Source organism: Sinocyclocheilus grahami, unplaced genomic scaffold (genome assembly GCF_001515645.1).
Source record: "Sinocyclocheilus grahami isolate Dianchi unplaced genomic scaffold, SAMN03320097.WGS_v1.1 scaffold518.1, whole genome shotgun sequence".
NCBI classification, from domain to species: domain Eukaryota; kingdom Metazoa; phylum Chordata; class Actinopteri; order Cypriniformes; family Cyprinidae; genus Sinocyclocheilus; species Sinocyclocheilus grahami.
The window spans coordinates 12,178-34,949 of record NW_015505697.1 but is presented as its reverse complement, the minus strand read 5'-3'; the positions used below and the strand labels follow the sequence as shown (position 1 = coordinate 34,949).

The following is a 22,772-nucleotide window of genomic DNA, read 5'->3' as shown; positions in this document are numbered from 1 at the left end:
AAGATTCACCTCCTTTAGCTTAGCATAGAGGGTTCGAAACTGGGGCCCGGGACCTCGAAGAGAAGAAAAGTGGGTGCTACAGTAGGATCCGCTGAAAACTTGAGGAGAAAAAGAAAGATTTTACAACATTTATCTTTGAGATGTCAAAGTTTAAATGTTGATGTAATTAAATTAAATATGCAATAATTACTGTTCTTTCTAAACACAAGGAAGCACAAGATTCATCACAGTTTTCAATTTATTTTGTTGTCAAATAGAACCTAACTTACACATTTTTTATGTTAGAAAAGAAGCTGTCATCTTATTGGAATAAGTTGTATCATATTTTCCAAATTATATTTTATATCAGTTTAGTTTGGCTTTAGAACAAAAGTAATATGGGGCAATTTATTTAATTTTGTCTATAATATGATAATATGTGAGTTTCTTGGCATTAGCAATCAGTCATACAGACTATATTGGCACTGTAAAAAAAAAAGTCAACTAAATATACTCAAAATGATGTTTGTTTCAAAATGATGTTTCAAAAAAACTCATGATGTTTGTATGAAAGCAAAATGCAAATGATTACTCCCACTACGCCACCTGCCTGTTTCTCCTGGCACTCTATTTTACAACAGAGAGCTTTAGAAAACTAGTTTCGTCAGCAGCACTGTGTTTAAGCCACGAATGCTTTATATTTATCACCTGGAAAACATATATTGTATTTCGCATGACAGAGAAACGCTCAACAAAACTCATGTCTCACATACTCTGCTGTAGAAGGGGAAATGTGTGTGTGCTATCAGAATGATTGTGCTGTTTGATCCAGCTCATTAGTTATGCAGCAGACATTGTGTTTGCTCTTGTTAAAACAGTTTGCATTGACCAACCTTTACTCTCTTGACAAATTGACTTCTTGCTGTTTTATTATTCAAGTACCCCACCTTAGTAGCTTGTTTTGGACTTGGCTTAAGTTTTTTCTACGCGTGTCTATTCTGTATAGAGTCTGCAGCTGGCACTATACAGAATAAAAGGGGGCAGTATTTCACAAGACAACATTTAGTCATTGTGGGCAAGCACACAGGATAGCTGCTTTATAGGTGTAGGGAGTAAAGATTCTGACTGTAGTGTGAAGGTCGTGGGTGTGCGATTGGATAATGACTTGTAGTTATTAGAATAATGGTGCTGACTGCATTGTAGGCCAGGAAGGGGTCCTGAATATGACTGTGCAGCAATGAGAAGTACATTGAGACATGAGTAAATGTGAGAATTACTGGATATATAGAGTCAGACAGAAGCATTTTGGATGCACTGATGGGAGTGAAAAGGCAGATTTTCTCTACATTAAAAAGCCTTGTTCGGATAGGGCACTTGTCACGGCATGATAAATGAAGGTCAGTGGGTCATCTTGGACCATTTCCAAGATTTGGACACATCAGGAGTCAATGACTGTACAACCTTCAAAAGCGATGGAAAGAGACTGGGGGCGGCTGAAAGAAAAAAGAGCTTCGTTTTGTCAAGGTTGAGCTGGAGATGAAAAGCCGTAGAGCCAGACTGAGATCTGTTAAAGAAAATGAACAGAATCAAAATGAAAATCCAGGGCACTGTATAACTTTAAAACAGATAATGGTCAAGGCAATAATGGCTAGGCGTGCTGCTAAATGGAATGAATGCTAGAATAGTTATTTTTACAGAGGACCGTTTCGAAGATTATATACTGTATATAAAATGTTCAGAAGTTTGGGGTCAGTATGATTTTTATGTTTGAAATAAGTCTTTATGCAAACCGCTAGATATATCTTTTGACATTTGTATTTGAAAATTAAATGGAGATTGAAATGCTCACGAGCTTTGAAAAGAGTAATGGGTGGTTTCATGCATTAAATTGGTGAAGGATGCATTAAACAGATCAAAAGCGACAGTAAACATTTCGAATTTTAAGGGGGTTTTTATATTTTTACGTTTACATATAGTCATTTAGCAGACGCTTTTATCCAAAGCGACTTACAAATGAGGACAATGGAAGCAATCAAAATCAACAAAAGAGCAATGAGATCATTTTTAATTTATGAGATTTCAGTTTCAAATAAATGCTGCTGTTGATGGCAAAGCAGCAGCCATCACTCCAGTCTTCAGTGTCACATGATTCTTCAGAAATTATTTTTAATATGCTGATTTGGTCCTCAGTTGCTAATAATGATTCTTATTGTCATCAAAACTGAGAAAAAAAAGAGTTTTGCCGCATAATATTCATAATACATGTTTTTCAGGATTAAAAACCATTACAATGGAAATTGTAAAAGAACAGCTTTCATTTGAAACAGAGATTTCTTAAATTAAAAAGTATATTAAAAATCTAAAATTCTAAATGTCTTTGATCTGTCACATTTTATCAATTTATTGCATCACATTATCCATTACATTTTTCAAAGCCCATAAGCATCTCAATCCCAATATCATTTTCAAATATCAATAGATAGATCTAGTGGTAAAAAAAACAAAAAAAACCACCTCCATCTGTTATGAGAGACTGTTTCAAAAGTTAGCCAGGTAAAAACTGAACAGATGCTGTGGAGACTAAAAACTGACTGATTTTTGTGAAATATTCTTTAAAATATCCTGCAGAAATTAATTGTTGAAGCAACCATGTGTTGATCTCTTAGAGACGGCAAGCTGCTGTTCCAGTGATTTTCAATCCAGGAATTGTGCTGCAGAACACTGACCTTGAAAAGCAGAACATCAGTGGTGGCCTTTACATGGATCCTCTTCTGTCTAAGCCTCTTTCAGACTGAATGCCATGGCCACAGGGCTTTCGGGGATTTGTGCCACCTCCACAAAATCAAATGCAGTAGTTTGATAAGACATGGCTGCTCTCAACTAGATGTGGGCGTCACGTCTGACAGGAGGGTATAAGTGTCCACGTGAACTGAGGTGAAAGGATTTTGTCTCAGCGGAACTCCAGCAGGTAGGACTGACATGAACTTTATATTAGTATTTTAGCAATTATATTTATATTAGCATGAACTGTATATTAGTAATTTGACTTCAGTTTCAATGTGTTTGATAGTTGCTTTTCCTAAACCAAATTTAAATGTATTCATCTTAGTTGCTCAACTAATAATAATTTAGCCAACTTTTTGTTTATATGCAGGCTATGTGAGCTGGTTTAGTGTGGTCTGGGTTAGATTGTACTCTCAATAGTGATTTTCTTTAAAAAAAAATTTTAAGCAATAAAGCCCAAGATAGATACAAAATGCAATGCTAATAATTTACCCACTGCAGTACCTGTATTTGATTAGCTGCACACCTTCGCATTGATTCCCAGATGAGGATGCGCTTCGTTGTTATGGTGATGCTGTTGCCAGCGCTAATGAGGGCAGGATCAGAATGCAGGTCCAGCTGTCAGCTCACCAATATCTCCATTACCTTGGAAAGTGAGGAATGTGGCAGCTGCATCACAATTGACACCACTGCCTGTGCCGGGCTTTGCAAAACACAGGTATAGGATGACGTAATATTCTTGTAACCTTTCTTTTTAATGGATATGTGCACATTTGACATATATGCGAATTTGTATATATGAATTTTCAGCTGCTATTACTCCAGTCTTCGGTGTCACGTGATCCTTCAAAAAATTATTCTAATATGCTAATTTGGTCTTTGGTGTTGTTATTATAAATGCTAAAAACTCTTTTTTGTTGCGTAATATTTTTGTGAATTCAGGATTCTTCGATGAATAAAAAATTCAAAACAACAGTATTTCTTTCAAATAGACATGTATTTGTAACATAAATATATTTTCTGTCACTGATCAACTGAATGCATCCTTGCTGGATAAAAGTAGGCTATTCTTTTTTTTTTTTACTTAAATCTTACCCCAAACCTTTGAATAGCAGTGTCACGCTGTCCACAAAAACAATAAATGGTGTTTCTTGGGCACCAAATCAGCAAATTAGAATGATTTCTAAAGGATCATGTGACACTAAAGACTGGAGTTCTTTTAAATTATAATAATAATATTACACAATATTACTGTATTTTCGATTAAATAAACATAGCCTTACTAAGCATAAGAGACTTTTTAACAACATTAAATTATCTAATATCGTATGTCTGTTTAATATATGTCTCTCTCTCTCTATATAGTATATATTCTTCCTCTTGCACCAGATAAAAGGGAACTAAAATGCACTGTTTTGTTTTTTTGGCAGGAAAGTGTTTACCGTAGCCCACTGATGCTGTTCTACCAGAACACCTGTAACTTCAGAGAATGGACCCATGAGACCTATGAGATTAAAGGCTGCCCTGCCAGGGCTGACTCCGTTTTCACTTACCCAGTGGCCCTCAGCTGTGAATGCAGCAAGTGTAACTCTGACATCACAGACTGTGGAGTTCTCAGCCAGCAGATACTCAGCTGCAATGCACATTAGACAAGGAAACCAAACACCGCTCTGCAACCATTTGAGAGCCTTTTGTACAATTCTGAATATTTCATAATACTATGTAAACTGCATAATGGAATAAAACAAATATAAAACATTTTCATATTATTTGCAAGCATCAATAAATAGAACATACTGCAAGAGCCCATTAAAGGCTAAATGTAATACATTTTTAAATCAGTATAAAAGATGCTTTGGCTCAAAGCTCCTGACAGGTCATCTGTGAGGTGCTGCTTCTTCCTGTTGTGTTTCTGGAATCTTCTGTGGGCTCTGGTGTCAATAATCTCAGTCAGGCACACATAGCATAAACATAACTTATTTCCTGTGATAAACCATCTGTTCCCAAGTGCTTACACACACACACAGACACGTTAATTTTGCTTGTGAAATTGGTGCATTTTTACCAGAGCTTATAATTGTCCTTATGAGACCAACTGTAAAAATGTATCTCTGTGAGGATGCTCTCTCTGATACGCTGAGCAAACTCACTGAAACCATACTACATTTACATAATCAAATTAGTAATGAATCAACATGAATATCAAAGAGTTTTCGGAAAAAGGAGTAATGTCTTAACATATAAATAGAAATGGGATAGGGCACATCACAAAGAGCCTTTAATACACATGTATGGTAATAAAAGGAGCAGATGATAAAAACAAGAGACACTAGATCTTAACAGATGCTCTTTAAGGTGTCATCTAAATGAGAGCATGCATGACTTACAGCTGCTCAGCAGTTAAAACTTTACAAGGTTAATGAGAATCAAATCATCTGTGCACACGTGTGTAATTTTCTAATATTGGCACACTGCAAACACTTCAATATTTTAAGGATTACTCCAAATTTCATTTGACTAATTGATTTAAAACTGGTAGAAATTCCCTACTATAGCTCAAAGCCTCAAGTTATGGCAATAAAAGGTTTACTCTCACCTTACATTGCAAGTATTGTAATATTTAAACAACTGTATCAATGCTTCATCTTTAAAATTGCACTGGAAAAAGCTTCACCCAGGCAGTTTTCCCTAGATAAACAGCCTGTCTAGATGGGAATGTTTTGAAAATCATCCAAATCTGCTTCATTTGAGCGCTTTTGCAATACATTAAGTCAACTTTCTTGCTGTTTGTACATTCTCATTGTTGTGCAGCTACAAGGCAAACTGGGCCTATGACAGATTGTTCTTCATCTTGACGTTCCTGGCTCCTAGCACTGCAACACGAGGTGGAGCTCCCTGAATGTGCAGGCCGAGACAAACGGGCCAGTTAGACAAACATCTAATAGATGATATCTCCAAACAAATACTAAAGTGCCCTGCAGTAAACCAACAGGTTTCTGGATATCATCATAGTCGGTTTACTGAGTAAACCAAAGAGCTAAAAATTTGTTTGTTTGTTTTTTACATAAAAGACAAATGAAATCATAATAAAATAAAACAAGTGGCTACATATTATGCTTGGTATTTTAAATAAGATATAGTGTAGACAGAGTGATTCAGATAAAAGATACATTTTCCCAAATGTTCACGACATTTGAAATTAGGTTAAAAGATCATATTTGTAAAACCTTTGAATAAGCACTATGCACTCTGCTTATAGTTCGATTTTATTTGTGTAAGTGTAAAAACAAATTTCAAGGGGGAGAAACAGCTACAGCATTACAACATAACTAAAGAAGTGGAAATCCTGGAAAGATTACAGAAATCGACACAGCTGTGATAGCAGCAAAAACATAAGACAACATTCTTTATTAAACTTTTACATTTAAAAAATAAACAATATAGCAAATGAAGCAAGTACTTCTGCAATATCCATATAGCAAGTCTTTTTTGCTCAGAAGCAGAAGTAGTGCCGTCTTCTTGGTCTTCCAACAAGTTAGCTAATTTGCAAACTTGTTGCGAATGATCTCTCCTCCCTCTACCTCCACCTGCTCATACAACCATTTCCGGTCGCATCGGCACTCCACACCGCACTTCCGCGATCCGCACTCGGGACATGGGTAAAAGCAACCCATGCAGTCTACATCGAGACAGTCACACAGATCCCTTCCACATGAGATCAACAGACCTTTGCTGTCATATACTTTACTCTTGAGCGACATGGTCTGTCTGCAGGGACAAGAAAGATGGCAAAAAATGGGGGAAGTTCATCCAAACGGTTTTTTTCTCCAATGCTTAAGACACCATATAAAACACTTTGAATACAACTGGAATTCAATTAACTGAAACCGTGATTTGTATGCTAATCTTTATTATGGCTGAGGTGATGTGTTCATGAGTTTGAGAATCTAGACAAGACATGTACCTGTCACCCAACGAGACCTTCCCTGCACGTCTCCGGTCATTCACACCTCTGCTCTGCAATAAAGAAACAAAAATGTCTGATTGACAAAAGAAAAAGTAGTCAGCTGAACTATAGCTGATCCTTTTTAAATGGCACTGATTAATTTAGAGAGCAATGCTTTGACACCTTCTGGCTAACCACATTTCAGATTTGCTCAAAAAATACACTTTTCTTACATTTTTGGCACTTTCTATGGAAGTTTGTTTCTGATACCCAATAAAAAGAAAAAACAAGGTAATTGTGACTTTTCCCCCCTTGCAATTCTGAGTTTATATATGACTTTTTTCCTCAATTGCAAGAAATACAACTTAAACTTTTGACAAGAAAAGTCTGAATTGTGAGATGTCAAATTACCTTTATTATATATATTTTTTTATTTTGTGGAAAAAAAAAAAAGAATTGTGAAAAGTAAATGCAGAAAGTCTGAAGAGCAAGAATTGTTAAAAAATGAAAACTTAATTGAAACTTCTATACTTTTTAATAATTAAACTGTTATTCAGAATTCCATTTTCTTAATCATTTTAAAAATGCCAGAAAAAACTCATATAACTTAAGGCCTTAAGTAATGACAAGAAAGGTTTAGTCTAGTCTTACATTGCAATTGTAATAATTAACGCTATGCAGCTTCATCTATATTCTATACTAGTGGTTCCCAACCCTGGTCCTGGAGGCACCCCAACACAGCACGTTTTGCATGTCTCCTTAATCAAACACACCTGATTCAGGTCTTCAGCTCGTTAGTAGAGACTCCAAGACCTGAAATTGGAGTGTCAGAGAAAGGAGACATGCAAAATGTGCAGTGTTGGCGTGCCTCCAGGACCACGGTTTGGAACCACTGATCAATACAATTGCTTTGCCAGTTATTTCCACTGGGAAAAAAAAAAAGGTTCATGCAGGCTTAGTTTTCCATAGACAAACTGCCTGTCTAGAATGTTTTGAAAATCATCAAATCCGCCGCTTGTTTTTTTTTTTTTTTGCAATACCTTATCCAGGCGTCAACTTTCATGCTGTTGTACTAGGGCAGGGGTGGCGAACGTCGGTCCTGGAGAGCCGCAGCCCTGTGCAGACCGATCGGTGTGACATCACAGTACCATACAGACGGTTATGCTTTCGAAAAGCTCTTGAGGTACTTTGATGTCAAACACTGATCGGTCTGAGCCGCACTGCTTTTAAGTCGAACACACCTAATATGTACGCGTAATTGCATCGCTTTGACCGTAGATCCCACCTTCTCACACACCATGATTGGTCCATTATGTACAATGCTTGCATGTTATTGGTCAAGCTACTTTTTGATCATTACCTTCAGCATGCATGAAAACAGGAAAACAAAGCCAAAACAAATCCTGGCCAGGACGCGTCCTGGGAAAATGGCACGTATGGTCACCCTATGTTGTACACGCTATTGCTGTGCTGTGAAATCAACATATCTACACAGACTTGTATCTTTGCACACCTTGTGGCCAAACAACTTTTAAGATTTGCTCAATTCACATACAGCAAATCTGAAAATGAGATTTTTTTCTCCATGAGATTAAACAACAAAAAAAGTGTGAGATGTGTTAATGACTTTCAGAGAAGCTAAAAACAGACTAAAGAAAGTGTTAGTAATTGCATATTCATTCAGCAGTGCATGTGTTACCTTCAGGCTAGAGTCTCTTATAGGCTGTCTTCTGTCTTTTGTAATTAGTTTGGCTCTGTCTTTATCAGAAAGTGAACCAAACCGACTGGGATCATTTGCATCCTTTGCCACTAAACCTCCTCTGTTTTTCCGTAACTCAATCTGTAAGCAATTCATAAATAAAACAATGAGTGGGATTGCATTGCTGAAGCAGTTACATTGATGTTTTTGAACTGTATAACAAGAATAACTCTACTAAGTGCAAAGACACACCTTTGAGCCTTCTCCTCCAGAGTTTGTGAAAATAGTCGGCACAGCATCCTCTCTGAGAAACAGTTTTCCGTTATAGTCACGGAAGCAGTCAGGCTGGAAATGCTCCGAGCACAAGCAGGAGTTCTGAGTGGGAACAAAGTTCTTTCTCCCAAGGTTTCGTACCCATTGCTCGGCTAGCTGAGGCTTGCTGATTGGAAACCTGAACAGAGAGAAAGAAAAGGTGGCTGCAACTCCATTGGTTACTGTTACTTCCAATACAGTTTATCTAGGCATGCATATTGTATTCTGAAATCAGCAACCTGTGGAAATCACCTAGATTTAAAAAGCGGAAGTATCATAATCAGCTGTTACAAGTCCTTTTTTTTTCTTTTAGTGGCAACATAACACAAGCAAGTTAATTATGTTATGATATTAAGTATAATATCCATATCTGCTGCCATTAGATTATACATATTAAAAGTGAAAAGAGGAGCACAGACAAACACGACGCGCCACAATAATCAAGAAGGGTCAAATATTGTGTTGCCTCAAGATAGAAAGTAGTATTTTAGGTATTTTACATTTACGACTTATACATGAACTATGAAAACCTCTATCTGTATGCACAGCATCTACAGCAGCTCGTGCACATGTAAACAGTGAAGCTTAACACAAAGCTCAAGCGTATCAAAAAATCATGTTATGTTCGTTACCTATAGAATCTGATCTCTGACCCTTTGGCAAACCGGTTTGAGCAATCAATAGCTGAACAGGAGATCGGCATGGTGCTGTATTCGTGTTAAAACGCTAAAAAATCTGTTATTGTTCCACACGAACCACAATCATTTTCACAAGCAGCACCGCGGGAGCATCAAAACGCGGACTTTGTTAACTGCGCATGCGCTGTTATTTGTTTGGCGGCCTCTGGACAGCCACACAGCGAGATCCATTTCTTTTCATTGGAGATCACGTAACGTATTTTGCTTATGAGGAGATAAGCCATTGCTTCAATATTTGATAGTCAAAACAACACTTAAAAATAAGCTAATGAAAAAATAAAAAAGACGTAAACTTGTAACTTTTATTTTGAAATAAGTCGTAACCGGAAGTTGAACAAACAGTTCCCTCGGTGTTTATAGTAGCCACATGGATCTGGAAGAGTAGTGGAAGGTATAAGGAGGTTCCGAATGGATCACTTCGAGAAGGATTTAGTTGATGCGCTTAAAGACGTTGTCGAGGCTGGAAACTGGCAGTGTGTGGGAGACAAGTCGAAATTTAAGTCACCATGCACGAAGTAAGCGCTTGTCATTGTATAAATGCACACATAAATATATGATGCTCTTGAACTGTTACAAGAAGATATTCTGTAAAACAACTTTTTGGAAAGGAGATTTTAAAAAGTGTAAATTGATTTATTTTATAAAATGGAATTAGACAACAAATGTTAAAAATGCATGTGTTATGAATGTTATACTAAAGCATAATTTACAATGGGGGAAAATGTCTTAAATTAGAGAAATGCAGTGGGGTCCAAAAGTGAGACCACTTGCATGTATTAAAGAATGAACATATGTACAGTAGATATTTGTATTTTCACTAAGAAAATTCATGTTAGTATAATATTTCTTCGTATATACACATTTTCTGAAAATATATAAAAAAAATAATAACAATATTTTTAAGGTTTTACTCTGATGATGGAGAGCATATAGTCCTGGTGCATACAAAGAATGATCAATTCTGGGCTATGGATTCATCTTGCCCACACGAAGGTTAGTTGTAACTCTAGTCAGATACAAAGAATTCTTGTGCATTATGTAGGCAAGGCATGTGACTTTTCTTAGATGGACCGGTTTTTGGTTTAGATTCAGTTTGTCATCCGACCATCGCAACTACTTAACTGTTAAGTTTTTATGCTTTCATATGGTTCCTTTTTAATTATAATTTATTTTGTGCCCTCCCATACAAAACAGTGTTATGCAAAACTTTGTATAGTTGTGTCTGTATTCCATTATCACCATCTTGGCCTTATTCTGACTTCCCTCACAAGCCTTGTTTGCGCAGAGAGTTTTGAGGCTGATGATACACGGGACAACTTTTTTGGACCAATGCTGCTTGGCCACTTTCCCATTGAGAATGGGTAACAAGTTTTTATCTGGATATTTTAGATCAGACGTGGGCCCTGTGTCTCACCTGGTTGCCCATTGATGGCAACATTGCCCAAAGTATCAGTTGCTCTGTGTATCATCAGCCTGAGAGAAAACTCTTTCTAGATGGTTTGATGTAACTTCCACTTCCTAGGTGAAACATTAGTGATACATTAGACATTTGCTTGGATATTGTTTTATATTTGCTTTATCTCCAATTGAATATATTTATCCTGATTTTTAAATACATGTAAGTTTAAAAACATTTTCTGACAAAACAGTGATGCAAGTTAATTATGGGTCTTTGTGAAAATATTGCATAACTGTAATACAGTAAAATGAAAGAATTGTTTTAATATCTGAATATAATGATCCATTGCTTAACAGGAGGCCCACTTGAGCAGGGTGATATTGAGGATCTGGGCAATGGGAAACTGGCACTGATTTGCCCATGGCATTACTTTGATTTCAGCCTTGAAACTGGTTCCTCTTCCACTGGACTGCAGGCAAGTTGTTATGATGGTCCAGGTTAAAGGAATAGTTCAGTTCACCCAAAAAAATAAAATTCTGTCATGCACTCATCCTGTATTTTAATTACTGGGTGAACTATACCTTTAACGTACAGTGATCAAACTGCTAGAATTCTTGATGTGTCTCACACATATTATTATCACCAGAACCAAGTGTATGATGTCCGTGTACTGGATGGAAAAGTGTATATAAATACCCAGAGCACACTGTCCCTTTGTCCCATCCCAGCGACAAAAATAACCCACCAAGGTGAGCAATGACCGAATACAAAAATATGAATTGTATGACATGTTATGGTACACAATACATGCTTGTGCTGTATTCTTTGCAGATAGTTTGCCTGTGGAAATAACTTCCTCAGAAAACACACTTTGCATGTGGGCCACCAAAATCCTTCACACCGCAGACCCACAGGAAAAGGTTTGGAAATATCCTTTAACATGTAGTGATTGACTAAACAGTATCATTCACCACATCTCAGTTTTATCAGACACTTTCTGATTACGCAAAATAAATCGTAGTACGACTTCTGCTTGTTTGTTTTTCTGTATGGAGTAGGTTTCATTGACCAAGATAGTGCAAGAGAACTGGGACAGCGGGAAAATAACAGAGACTGGGGAGGCCAGCCCTCCCGCGCAGCCTAACAGAAAAGACAGTCTGACTGTCGTGGAGCCTGGAAAAATCAAACGGGGCAAGGGTGGCACACTGGTAAACTTTGTTTCACTTAGACACTAGTTTAAGCTAAAGAGTAATTAGGTCAAAATAAAAATGGTTTCTGTTTCAACAGGCGAGTAGGATTGCTTTACTGCACTCTCTTGCTAATATAGAGCAGTGGGCAATAGACCTGTCCTGGGATGTGATAGCAAGATTCTCCACATTTAGATTGAGCAATGGTGAGCCATTGCCTCGCCAGTTCTTTGATGACTTTGTCAAAGTAGCAGGAGATGAAGCCAAGGTTTGTATACATGTTTACACCTTTTATTTATTTAGGCTAAACGCTAACTAAGTAACTTTGATTCATTTGACATCTGCAGCATTATCAGTTACTAGAGCAAAGGATTATGGAGCTTGGCAGCTTCTTTGGTGCATTACCAGTACACAACGGTCAGTGTTTTCATGTGTTTGTCTTTTTAGGTGATGTTAGAGTCAATATTAGTCTTTTTTTCTTTTCAAAAAGGTTTGTGGCAATCGGCAACAGATACGTCTCATGACCTTTTGGCGAGGCTAGCTATAGTGCACATGGTCCACGAGGCCAGGTAAAACACGTCTCATGTCTGTCAGATTCTGTTATTTTCATGTATGTATCTGAAATGTGCATGGTTTTTACACAGAGGTTTGGATGTGCACCCTCAGACTCTGTCCCGCTTCGCTGCGCAGGGAGACACAAGCTCAGTGAAGGTGTTGGAGGTGATATATGCTGATGAGATCACACATGTGGCTGCAGGGCTGAGATGGTTCACATACATCTGCTCAAAAGAAGGACGGGTAAGAGATCTAACAACACAGGTTATTTTTGTTTTTTTTTACTATGTAACAGTACAATTAAAATGGTGTTTAAAATTTCACTGTAAATGACTGTGAAAGTGAAGTATTTAATCATAAAATGATGTTTTATTTTTTAAAACATGCCTTTGCTACTGCAAATAGGCTTGAAATGCTTAGGTAGTAGTCTAACAATAAAGCTGTTTTTCCCCCCCTCAATATATTTCAGGATTCCTTAAAAACATTCCATGAATTGGTGAAGTTGCATTTCAAAGGGTTTTTGAAGCCTCCATTCAACACAGAGGGAAGGAGGACAGCAGGGATGACAGAAGAGGTATACATACCATTGTTGAATTTCTGCAGAATTATTCTATTTTTGTTTTTGTTTTGTTATTTGTCTGACTGCGTAACTTAAACCAAATGATAATCTGGTTTATCATGATCAACCTCTTTACCTACAGTGGTATGTTCCTCTTGTCAAGCCCTCCAGCAGCTTACAGAAGACCTCCTGATTGGATTTATTTTGATTCAAAAAGAGGAAACCTGTTTTGCATTCTGTAAAAAGGACTTTTAATGTAGAGTGTGCTTGCTTGCATGGTCGTCAGATGAACCCTAAGGGTAAAGAAATCACAGAATGGATTTGTGAATCCAGGAATATTTGCATTAATTTTTTCCCCCTCAATAACCACTATTTAATGTTTTCTTTAATTCTTGTGTAAGAAATGAAATGTAATCAATTAACTTTAGTTTTATGATATTTTATTTAAATATATTAAAAGACAAATAAACATTCTTAAATGTCGTTTCAGCAGTTCAGTGGTCTTGCTGACAGGGGGCGCTCAAAGGTTTTGCTTTCAGCTGAGGTGTTCTGTGTAAGGGATGCGGTTTACACTGCTGCTGCTGAGAAGTTGGATTTTCACTAATGGTTTTTCGAGTAGGTTTTCATATTTAGTTTGAGGGTATTATATCCTAATTTAAACTGTTTTAAACTGAATCCAAATGCAGAAAAGCATGCCCATCCAAAAATAACAGATATGGCACATTAATTTGTAGGAATTTGTAATAGAATTCAACATTTTTAATAGAAAAACATGAATTCGGATTAAGTTTAAAACTAAATTGGCATACTGTTGATTCTAAAGGATGTCTGATGAAGGTGTGTGGCCTGAAATTTCATGTGTTTGGTGAGAATTCCATAAAAATTCCTTTGGGAACAACAGTATGCTGACTTGGTTTTAAATTCAATCCAAGGCCTTAAGAGTTCTGTATCAAATGGATAATTAATTATCACTCCACCTGGCCATAGATCCATCAGTTTAAATATGTTCTCAGCATAGAGTTGAACATTTTTGTCAATCCTTGTAAACAAAGGTCATTAGCATAGAGTTGAAAATGTGTGTCAATTCTTGTAAAAAGGTCATTTGAAATATTTTTTATGTGTTGGGTCTGTTCTGTTCACTAAGATTTCCCCACTGCTCTTAGGTTCTGATTCTTGTTATATTTAAACAATTGCAGTCATTACACAGCTGAGAAATTACCCTGAAATATGATACAGCCTTTTGAATAAATGGTTTACAGCAAACTCACTTTTTCTATTCACAATTAATGTTTATTCGTCATGGTTCTCTAAAGATTTTTCCATTTCTTCAGATGGACTGTAATGTTGAGATAAAGACAGTACAAGCATGAGCATAGAATCTGTCTCTCTGCGTGTGTGTGTGTGTGTATTACCCAGACGTGACAGAGTTTTCCGTGCTGTGTGAGCCTGTGTCATTGGTTTTCACTTCTGCTTTTTGTATTTTTGTGATTTTTTTTCCATCATGCGTGGTGGTGAAATTTGCAACTGTCTTTAACTCGAAAATAGCTTTTTGTCTAATTTATAAAAACTACCCACTTTGGTCATTGTATCTGCTCTTTAAATGTGTCCTTCCCCATATGTACACACTATACAGACGTGTGAATGTTGGTCCTGCATCACAAAAGCTACTGAAATTTAAAGGACTTAAAGTTACTTAATTAATGCAAAGGTGAATAATAAAAAAAGTAATGAAAAATATAATCGTCGACTCAATACACAGGGTCATAACTATGGTAAGAGTTCTGGTCCATTTGCTGTTTTCATAGAGGAAAAAGGTTCTCTCTTGTTTTCTCCAAGTCTTTCTCGCTTTTTTATGCATATGTTTACATGTAAATCTTCCTTTCGGTGTGGCTCTTCCCAAGTATCTCTCCACTGAACTGGTAGGTGAGTTTTTTCTTGATCTTCCTGACTTCTCCCGTTTTGCCATAGTTTCTCAGCGCCCTTGCCATCTTCTGGTAGGTCATCTTCTTGCGGTTTCCCTTCTGTACGCCCCAGCGGTGTGCTAAAGCCTCTTTGTGCTTGGAAGAGAACTGGAATGTTCCTTTTTCTCGGTCAACCCACCAGACGCTGTCCTTCATGTCACCATTTCGCAGAAGGTCCAGCAGGAACTGATACAAGCGAATTTTCTTCTTGTTACCTTGAAAAACAAAGGAAATGAACACCAACATCTAGATTCAAAATCTCAAAAGTCAACAGGTTTGCTTCACTTGTCCACTTTCCATAGATCACTATGGCTGTTTCCTTATGAGGTGAGACTGGTCTTAGCTTTTGTCCTTACCATGCTCTCCTCCTGTTGTCGATGTAATGTGGTCTCTCATACACTCCTCATCAGACACCTCTAATGGAGGACTGTGACTGACGGGGTCATCATCATCTGAGCTGCGCTGGAGAGGAGACGGCTGTACACTGTGAGGGTAACACACTGATGGCCGTGGCAAATATGTCATCTGTGAAGACAAAGTATATAATTATCAGAGAGAGAGAGAACATAGAAAATAGAGGTTCCAATTAGAATCAATTAAATTGAATTCTATAACTATTTAACAATATGCTGATCTGAAGATGATGTAAAACTTGAAATGTACATCCTGGCAAAAAGTTACCAGTACATTATCTGTTAAGTTTACAGACTTTTCTCCAGAAGAATATAGCGCAAACAAACTCTAAATAGCAAGAACCATTTAAGAATCCTTATTTGAAAGGGGGGAATTCTTTATATGTGAGGAAACCATGTCTGTGCAGTCAGCTGGTTTGAAATGGGTCATCTGGAGATTTCAGCCTTGTTCAACATTAACAAAGAGGAACTTTACATTTTTATATATTGCCGATATAACATTGCAGTGAAACTTAAAGCTGCAGAATATTTTGTTTATTTGATAACAGCAAGGGCATCTATAGAATACCATGGATGTATAGTATGTTTAGAGGGAGAGAAAGAAAGAAAACGTTATGAAAGAATTAATTAAATATTAAGAAATGTATTTGAAAAAACAAACAAAAAAAATAACTTTTTCAGTTAAACCGCTTCACTGTAAAAAGCCCTTACAAAAACCCAAAGTGTCAAGGATCGTTGCAGTCTCATGTGAATGCACACACAATGCTGGGGTAGCAATTTCTTTTGACATGTCAGTTGAAAAGTCTGATGACTTGAGGAGAGTGTCCTCACAAACACATGATAGTCATACTATTTTGAAATTTTAGTCAGTATAGGGACCAATTCTTACTATTATTAACTACTTGCTTATTAGTATGCCTAGTAGCATACTGGCTGTTTATTAGTAGGCTACTTATTCTACATGATTATATTCTAATCCCTAATCCTACACAATACCTAAATTTAACAATGACCTAACTAACTATTAATAAGCAGCAAAATAGGAGTTTACTGAGACAAATGTCGTAGTTAATGGTTTGTTAATAGCAAGAATTGGACCTTAAAAGTAAAGTGTGAATGAAACTTCCAAAAAACGAACTAACTAAACAAATCCATTTTTATGTGGATTTGTTACACCTTTATCTTGTGCTGGGCCTCAGAAGTCAGATGGTAGTTGTTGTGCATTTAGGCCCTTAAAGACGTGCCTGTTTTTTAGAATGTATATAATACTTACATCTGCAATTAACACTTTTCAGCGTGATAGAGTGATACTCATCTACTCAGCCAAGAAAGCAGCATTGCTCTCCTCAGGCTTAAATGCAAAAAAAAAAAAAGCTGTCATTGCTTAGGGTTTGAGGTGTAAATAACTAATCTACAGAATAACTGCTGCTGAATTCACAGAACAGCCCCTTTAGAAATTACCATGGTAACCGCAGTTTCCGCCAAAAATAACAGTTATTGTTGTGGCTTAGCATTAAAATGTGGTTGCTTGGTATTAGTCTCACATCAAAATAATAATAATAAAAATAAAAAAAACAGTCAACTGTTTGAAAGAGATCGCATAGCAATTTATTATGGCTTTAGTAGTGGCAGAACTATAATTACCATGGTAAATTACTGCAGTCACGGTTTACAATATTTATGGCCAACTTGTGGTTTGTGTTAATAAAACCTTTATATTGTTACAAAGATGTATATTTCATTTGAACTTTCTATTCATTCAAAAATTCTGAGAAAAAAAACGTATGGTTTTATGGTTTCAACATTGACAATAAAAAGAAATGTTTCTTGAGCACTAAATCAGCATATAAGAATGATTTCTAAAGGATCATGTGACACTGACGACTGCAGTAATGGCTCCTGAAAAATCAGCTTTGCCATCATAGAAATATATAACATTTTAAAATATAATAAAATAGAAAATAATTATTTGAAATTGTAATAATACTTCGCAATATGAATGTTTTACTTTAGTTTTGATTAAATAAATGCAGCCTTGGTGAGCATGAGAGACTTCTTTTAAAACCATCAAAAAAGCTTAGTTATAATAACATTTTTCTCCAAGCATCATGCAACTGCCAATGAGTCTGAGCCCGTATGACGTGGATGGATCTCTGCTTCCTCCTACAAGGACGTCTACAAAGGAAAAGCTTTCTTTTGCGATAGACTTTATGGTTAGTCTGCCTTCAAGAAGAAGTCCAACCAAAGGAAGGGAAATCAATCACTGCATTATGCAAAAGAGATCTTAGATGATCTATTTCAAAAGGTTCTCTTTGATTTTCCACCCACAGAGAAGTCAATATACACGTATATCCTCTTTCTGTTCAAATATCAGCAAAAACGACACCAAAAGGTCAAGCAAACAGACCTTGTTTTTTTTATCAAAGCTGGTGTAGAAGGTTTCTAGAATGTAGCTATTCATTTACATTTACATTTAGTCATTTTGCAGACGCTTTCATCCAAAGCGACTTACAATTGGGGAATACATAAAGCGATTCTTCTTAAAGAGGCAAACAGACACAGGAAATCCTTGTAATACCAAGTTTTAGGCATTGTTCAAATAAGTACAAGCTAGAAAGGGAAGGACAAAGTTTTTTTATTTATTTAATTATATTCTCTAATTAGCTATTCTCTAATAAACTGCCTAAAACAAACTAATAAAGGTTTAAAATCCCTTATGGTTTAAATATAAAATGCTAACATCATATGTATTTTGTGTGTTTGTGTGTGTGCAAGGTTCATGCTGTAACATTTGTGCGCTTGTATGCTAGTGTCACAATAAAGAGTGGTTTTGTTTGTGTAAGTGGGGCTGTTCTGTGTAATGGCAGTTGATGAGTTTGCAGACTGACAGTGTTGAGTTTTGGTCAGGATAAGGTTTAGTTGAGCAATAGCTTGGGCACAGATGCGTTCAACAACCTCCTAACTAGCATCAACACCCACTTGTGTCACGAAGCACCAGATAAATGTAACCAAAAGTTTTTAAACCCAGTTTTATAGAAATACAAGCAAGATTTCTCTGTTCTCAAATGTCTCCTGCACTGTATTCAACAAAATTGTTACTCTCATTACTAATAATGTGACCGGAGCTCACACAGAACTTGTGTAAGGACATCAAAACATGTAAGAAAGTGTTTGCACACGTAAATTGAAAGTGAAAGACATGAAAGTGATGTGGTATTTATTATCAGGTGTTTAATAGATAATGCGGGTCTCACCTGTGGAGGGGGCAAAGTGAGGTGATGCCCAGTCAGGCCTGGGTCGATAAAATGGCCCGACTCAACATCTGGGAAGCGATGCACATTCGATGCATGTAGTGGCTGTACACTCTGTAGCTCTGTGAAGTGGCTCTCCGGCAGGTTCTCGAAATCCACCGGATGGACATGATGTGTATTATAATCCCAAGCGTGATCTAGAAAAGGACATTGAAGTTGAAACGGAGAGTCAGCAGAAAGCATCTTTTAACAAGCAAAAGTAATGTGACAATATGTCACATGCTCTTTGTGTAAGCTGGTACCAGCAACTGATAAATCAACCACGTCACATTATTCTGTCTGTCAATTCAATCGCATGCAAGAAATTACAATTACACTGTAAGCCCTGGGACTTTGAGTGTCGCCCTGTTTCCTGTTCACACCACCATTTCCTTTGCCATTTTTGAATAGCCTCAAGCATGCTGTTTTTTTTTATTGCCATTGTATTTAACAGTTAGATTTTTTTATTTATCTGTTTTAAGTCTCATCACATAGAAACAGAGAAAATAATCCACAGCATGTTTTTGTGCATCTGTCACTTAAATGTGTTTTCATTTTCAATCATTTTCCACACATTATCACTGTAAGCAATCTAATTTCACAACATTTAAATCATAAAAGTTGTAGTCAAGCTGTATATTACATTTATTGCATTTTCTGGAGAAACATGTACATTCCTCTAGTAAACAGAAATAGCTGTTACATAAATAGTTTGACAAATCTTGTGAAAAATTTACACGGCACTTCTTTACTGCTATATAACGAAACCCAGAACTGTTTTCGGTTTCCCTGTCATTTAACTTCTTCGAAAATCAGCACATAGTTGTCTGACAAAATGACTGACTAAATAACACCAAGGTCTAACCAAAGGTCACCATAAACTGTATCAAAAATGATTCTCACAGTCCTATACAGTACCGAAACGCAATAACCACCCTCAGCCTGAAAGTCAGAAACTGCTGCTACTGTTTATCACGCTATTTTAAACGCATACATAGCTTAATTACTACATTGTCTCATTTTGGATAGAAGCCCTTGGGAATATTTGTCGTTCTACGTCTGTAGTTTTCTTGCCTGTCAGAAAGAGGCATCTGTTTCCTGCTTTGTGCTAGGTCACTCGCCCGGTTCCACTCGCTCGCTCGCTCTCCTAACGTCCCCTTACAGTTCAGTCCCAGCTGCCCCTGGGTGTGATTTTTATCCGTTAGCTTAATATAACAAGATGCTGTTTACATGGGTCTCTTTAGATGTTGTAACACTTCAAGTGTTTTATTTGAACAAGGGCAGTATTATCTATGAAACTGTTTATATGTAAGAAGACATCTTCAAAAATGCAGGCCATTTAGTCAAAGCACTTTGCTTAATAAATTGTTGGTTTATAAAATCTGATGTATGGGTTTTCATTTTGAGTATTGTCTGATGAATTATTTCTGGATGACTTTTATTTTGGTATCTCTTACCTGTTTTATAATAATGTCATTGGGAAATGAATGGGCAGTAGTGGAGACTGAGAGACAACAGCTATCAACACCATTATTAATATCACTATTGTTTTTAAATACATATGTATTTTGTAAGCGTAACTTTGGATAATAATTTAGTTGCATTATTTTATTATCACTTAACAGAAGCCATTTGTAGAATGTTATTTTTTTGGGGTTTTGATTTTCTTAGTAAAAAAAAAAAAAACATCGCCTTTTGACTATGTGGATATCATGTAATTTTCCATTACAAGGAATGATGGATAAAATGCAAACTCACCATTCTGACTGTCGTCAATGATATACTGATACTCCATTGGTGGTCGATACATCTCTGATTCAAACATTTCCTCTGTTTGCTGCTAAGCAAATAGATAAGAGACAAAGGGTGACCCAATTTGAATGACTGGAGCCAATACCAAAATAATAATACACTGTACCATATTGGAAAAGCCTCACATCTTTGGTTAAAACTGTCCAGTAATCTTTTTGTACAGACGGTGTCTGTGACATCCAGCCAGTCCAGGTTACTCTCTCTCTACTCTCTTCTTTCTATGTAGAGATTATGTTTATTATACAGTTTGGAGAACACTTTATTTTTTCATTAATCATAGCCTGTTACAACAAACATACCACTACATGTTAGCTATAATTAAAGGCATTTATTGATTAGCATTCTGTAATATCTGAATTAACAAAATTGTCAAAGGGTCTCTAATTGATCCACTGCATATCAATAAAGATGTTTAGATCCAATACGAGTAGACGAATCTCAACGGACTGACATTTTGAGGTGGTTGGCACAACAATACATGCATCTTGACACTGTTTTACATTCGTAAAAATAAAAAAATTTACAAATCATCCTAAAGATATAAAAGACTGATGGATGTCAAACACAAATATTACAAAAAAGAAAAAAGATCCAGCTGTTCATTCGGTTACTAGTATGTCCACGATGGCAAGTCCTCGCAGTGTTGTTTGACACGCTGACAGCAATATAACAAAAAGTGCATTGTGTATACATCTATTAACAGCAGCGGCATCATATTAGGACCATTTAGTGAATAAAAAATACTCACGGGTTGGATGATGTACCCCTCCATTCTGTACGGATGCAGCATGGGTTCCTCGCAGCCTGACACTCGATCTGCAACTCTGATGCTTTCTCAAGGGCTTTCAAAACTGTCCCCGTACCATTGCTCAACTCTGCTAAATTTCCTCTTACCAAATGAAACCAATGATCTAACTCACGCACCTTATCACGCGGGGGGCCTCAAAGGTATCCAAAGGCCCAAAAAAGAAGCCAACCACAGATACACTGCAGAGGGCAACCTACCCTGGCAGTGGCCGTAGAAAAGGGACAGAGTTTCTGTTTGTTACTTCTTTATTTTTGGGGTGTGTGGGTAAGTGTGTGCGTATTCGCTGGAGGTTCCTGATTTTAGGGTAATGGCAGGTGGGGATTTTATCTTTGCAGTTAGAATAGGCGTAAAGTGTCACCTCCCCCAATGGCCAATCAGAGACCGCTCAGCTGACCACTCTTCTTCCTGTCCACCTCCATGGTGTCTGTTGTTCTATAGAAAGTCCTTAATGCGGGATGAAAATACACACAAATTGGTGCCATTTTCAGAAATGTAATGTTTTATGTAAAAACTTTCCAGACTTTTCTTAATTAAAAAGGCTTGCTATTTTTTTAGAGAATAGATGATTTTTGTCAGGTGAAACCATGAGTAAATAAAGCAAATCTGAGGACAAATATATCACAAATAAAAAAATGAAACCTACCTAATACACTTCAAACTAAACAAACAGACTCATGAATAAACTAGGAAAAGCTAATGTTCACATCTTGGAGTCTGGGCTTCAGCCTCATCATGGCTGCAGACAGAGGACCTCCTAACAGATAAGATGGCTGATGGTATTGCATTTCCTATCTGCATCACTACATGCTGGGACAGGAGATACAACATCCTGAATGACAATGATGAAACATCTTCTTTACAACATCTTTATCAAACTTTCCACCCGTCTCAAACCTTCTGTCTGCCTTTCTCCTGGTCATACAATTAACGATATCGTTAAAATCACTTACAGAAGACAAAGTTGCATACATAGGCAGTTAACCTAGTCTACAGTGAATGCTTTGAAATAATCAAAAATGTTCAGTGATCTGAATATAGTACATTGTATGAAATGCCATTTAGTCTCCTCACTTACTGTCAAACTTATCACAAAGCTAAGCTGCAGCATGAAGATAAAGATAAAAATGTTATATATAACGAAAGATTGTACTTTTTTACTTTTATCTTGGTGCGTGTTTGCATGCACGCTTCTTCATTCTAAATTCGGGATACTTTTTAACTGCAAAAGATAGCTTTGGCCCCTTTAAATATAAAACGCACACACAAAAGTCAGGCAAATCACATGGTAAAAATCCCCCTTTGAGTTTATGTACAATAGTATCTTTGTATGATTCATTTACTGATTCAGTTTGATTCAGTTACTGTTATAC

General features: G+C 36.7%; 4 protein-coding genes across 7 annotated transcripts; 2 read left to right on the top strand and 2 right to left on the bottom strand.

Moving 5' to 3' along the window:
* The first annotated feature begins 2,897 nt into the window (after nt 1-2,897).
* On the top strand, nt 2,898-4,412 carry fshb (follicle stimulating hormone subunit beta). Its single transcript, XM_016237550.1, has 3 exons — nt 2,898-2,947; nt 3,308-3,481; nt 4,194-4,412. Exons 2-3 carry the CDS (start codon nt 3,308-3,310, stop codon nt 4,410-4,412), a joined length of 393 nt encoding a protein of 130 aa, XP_016093036.1. The 5' UTR covers nt 2,898-2,947.
* A 1,604-nt stretch (nt 4,413-6,016) lies between these two features.
* On the bottom strand, nt 6,017-9,558 carry arl14ep (ADP-ribosylation factor-like 14 effector protein). The gene is made up of 5 exons (XM_016237549.1): nt 9,353-9,558; nt 8,661-8,859; nt 8,409-8,549; nt 6,728-6,780; nt 6,017-6,531 (listed from the first exon to the last, which is right to left on the bottom strand). Exons 1-5 carry the CDS (start codon nt 9,421-9,423, stop codon nt 6,303-6,305), a joined length of 693 nt encoding a protein of 230 aa, XP_016093035.1. The 5' UTR covers nt 9,424-9,558; the 3' UTR covers nt 6,017-6,302.
* Nucleotides 9,559-9,757: 199 nt separating this feature from the next.
* LOC107554897 (uncharacterized protein HI_0077) lies at nt 9,758-13,536 on the top strand. The gene is made up of 12 exons (XM_016237543.1): nt 9,758-9,933; nt 10,323-10,411; nt 11,174-11,292; nt 11,464-11,566; nt 11,649-11,737; nt 11,876-12,025; nt 12,105-12,272; nt 12,352-12,421; nt 12,495-12,573; nt 12,649-12,802; nt 13,029-13,133; nt 13,261-13,536. Exons 1-12 carry the CDS (start codon nt 9,827-9,829, stop codon nt 13,309-13,311), a joined length of 1,284 nt encoding a protein of 427 aa, XP_016093029.1. The 5' UTR covers nt 9,758-9,826; the 3' UTR covers nt 13,312-13,536.
* A 1,070-nt stretch (nt 13,537-14,606) lies between these two features.
* spi1b (Spi-1 proto-oncogene b) lies at nt 14,607-21,759 on the bottom strand. 4 transcript variants are annotated; one of them, XM_016237544.1, is made up of 6 exons: nt 21,343-21,759; nt 20,720-20,812; nt 20,541-20,622; nt 18,747-18,940; nt 15,436-15,604; nt 14,607-15,294 (listed from the first exon to the last, which is right to left on the bottom strand). In XM_016237544.1, the coding sequence occupies exons 1-6, from the start codon at nt 21,382-21,384 to the stop codon at nt 14,981-14,983; spliced, it is 894 nt and encodes a 297-aa protein (XP_016093030.1). In that variant the 5' UTR covers nt 21,385-21,759; the 3' UTR covers nt 14,607-14,980. The 4 variants fall into 4 exon arrangements, with proteins under 4 accessions (XP_016093030.1, XP_016093031.1, XP_016093032.1 ...); XM_016237545.1 differs by having other exon boundaries at nt 20,541-20,619; XM_016237546.1 differs by lacking the exon at nt 20,720-20,812.
* Nucleotides 21,760-22,772: the final 1,013 nt, after the last annotated feature.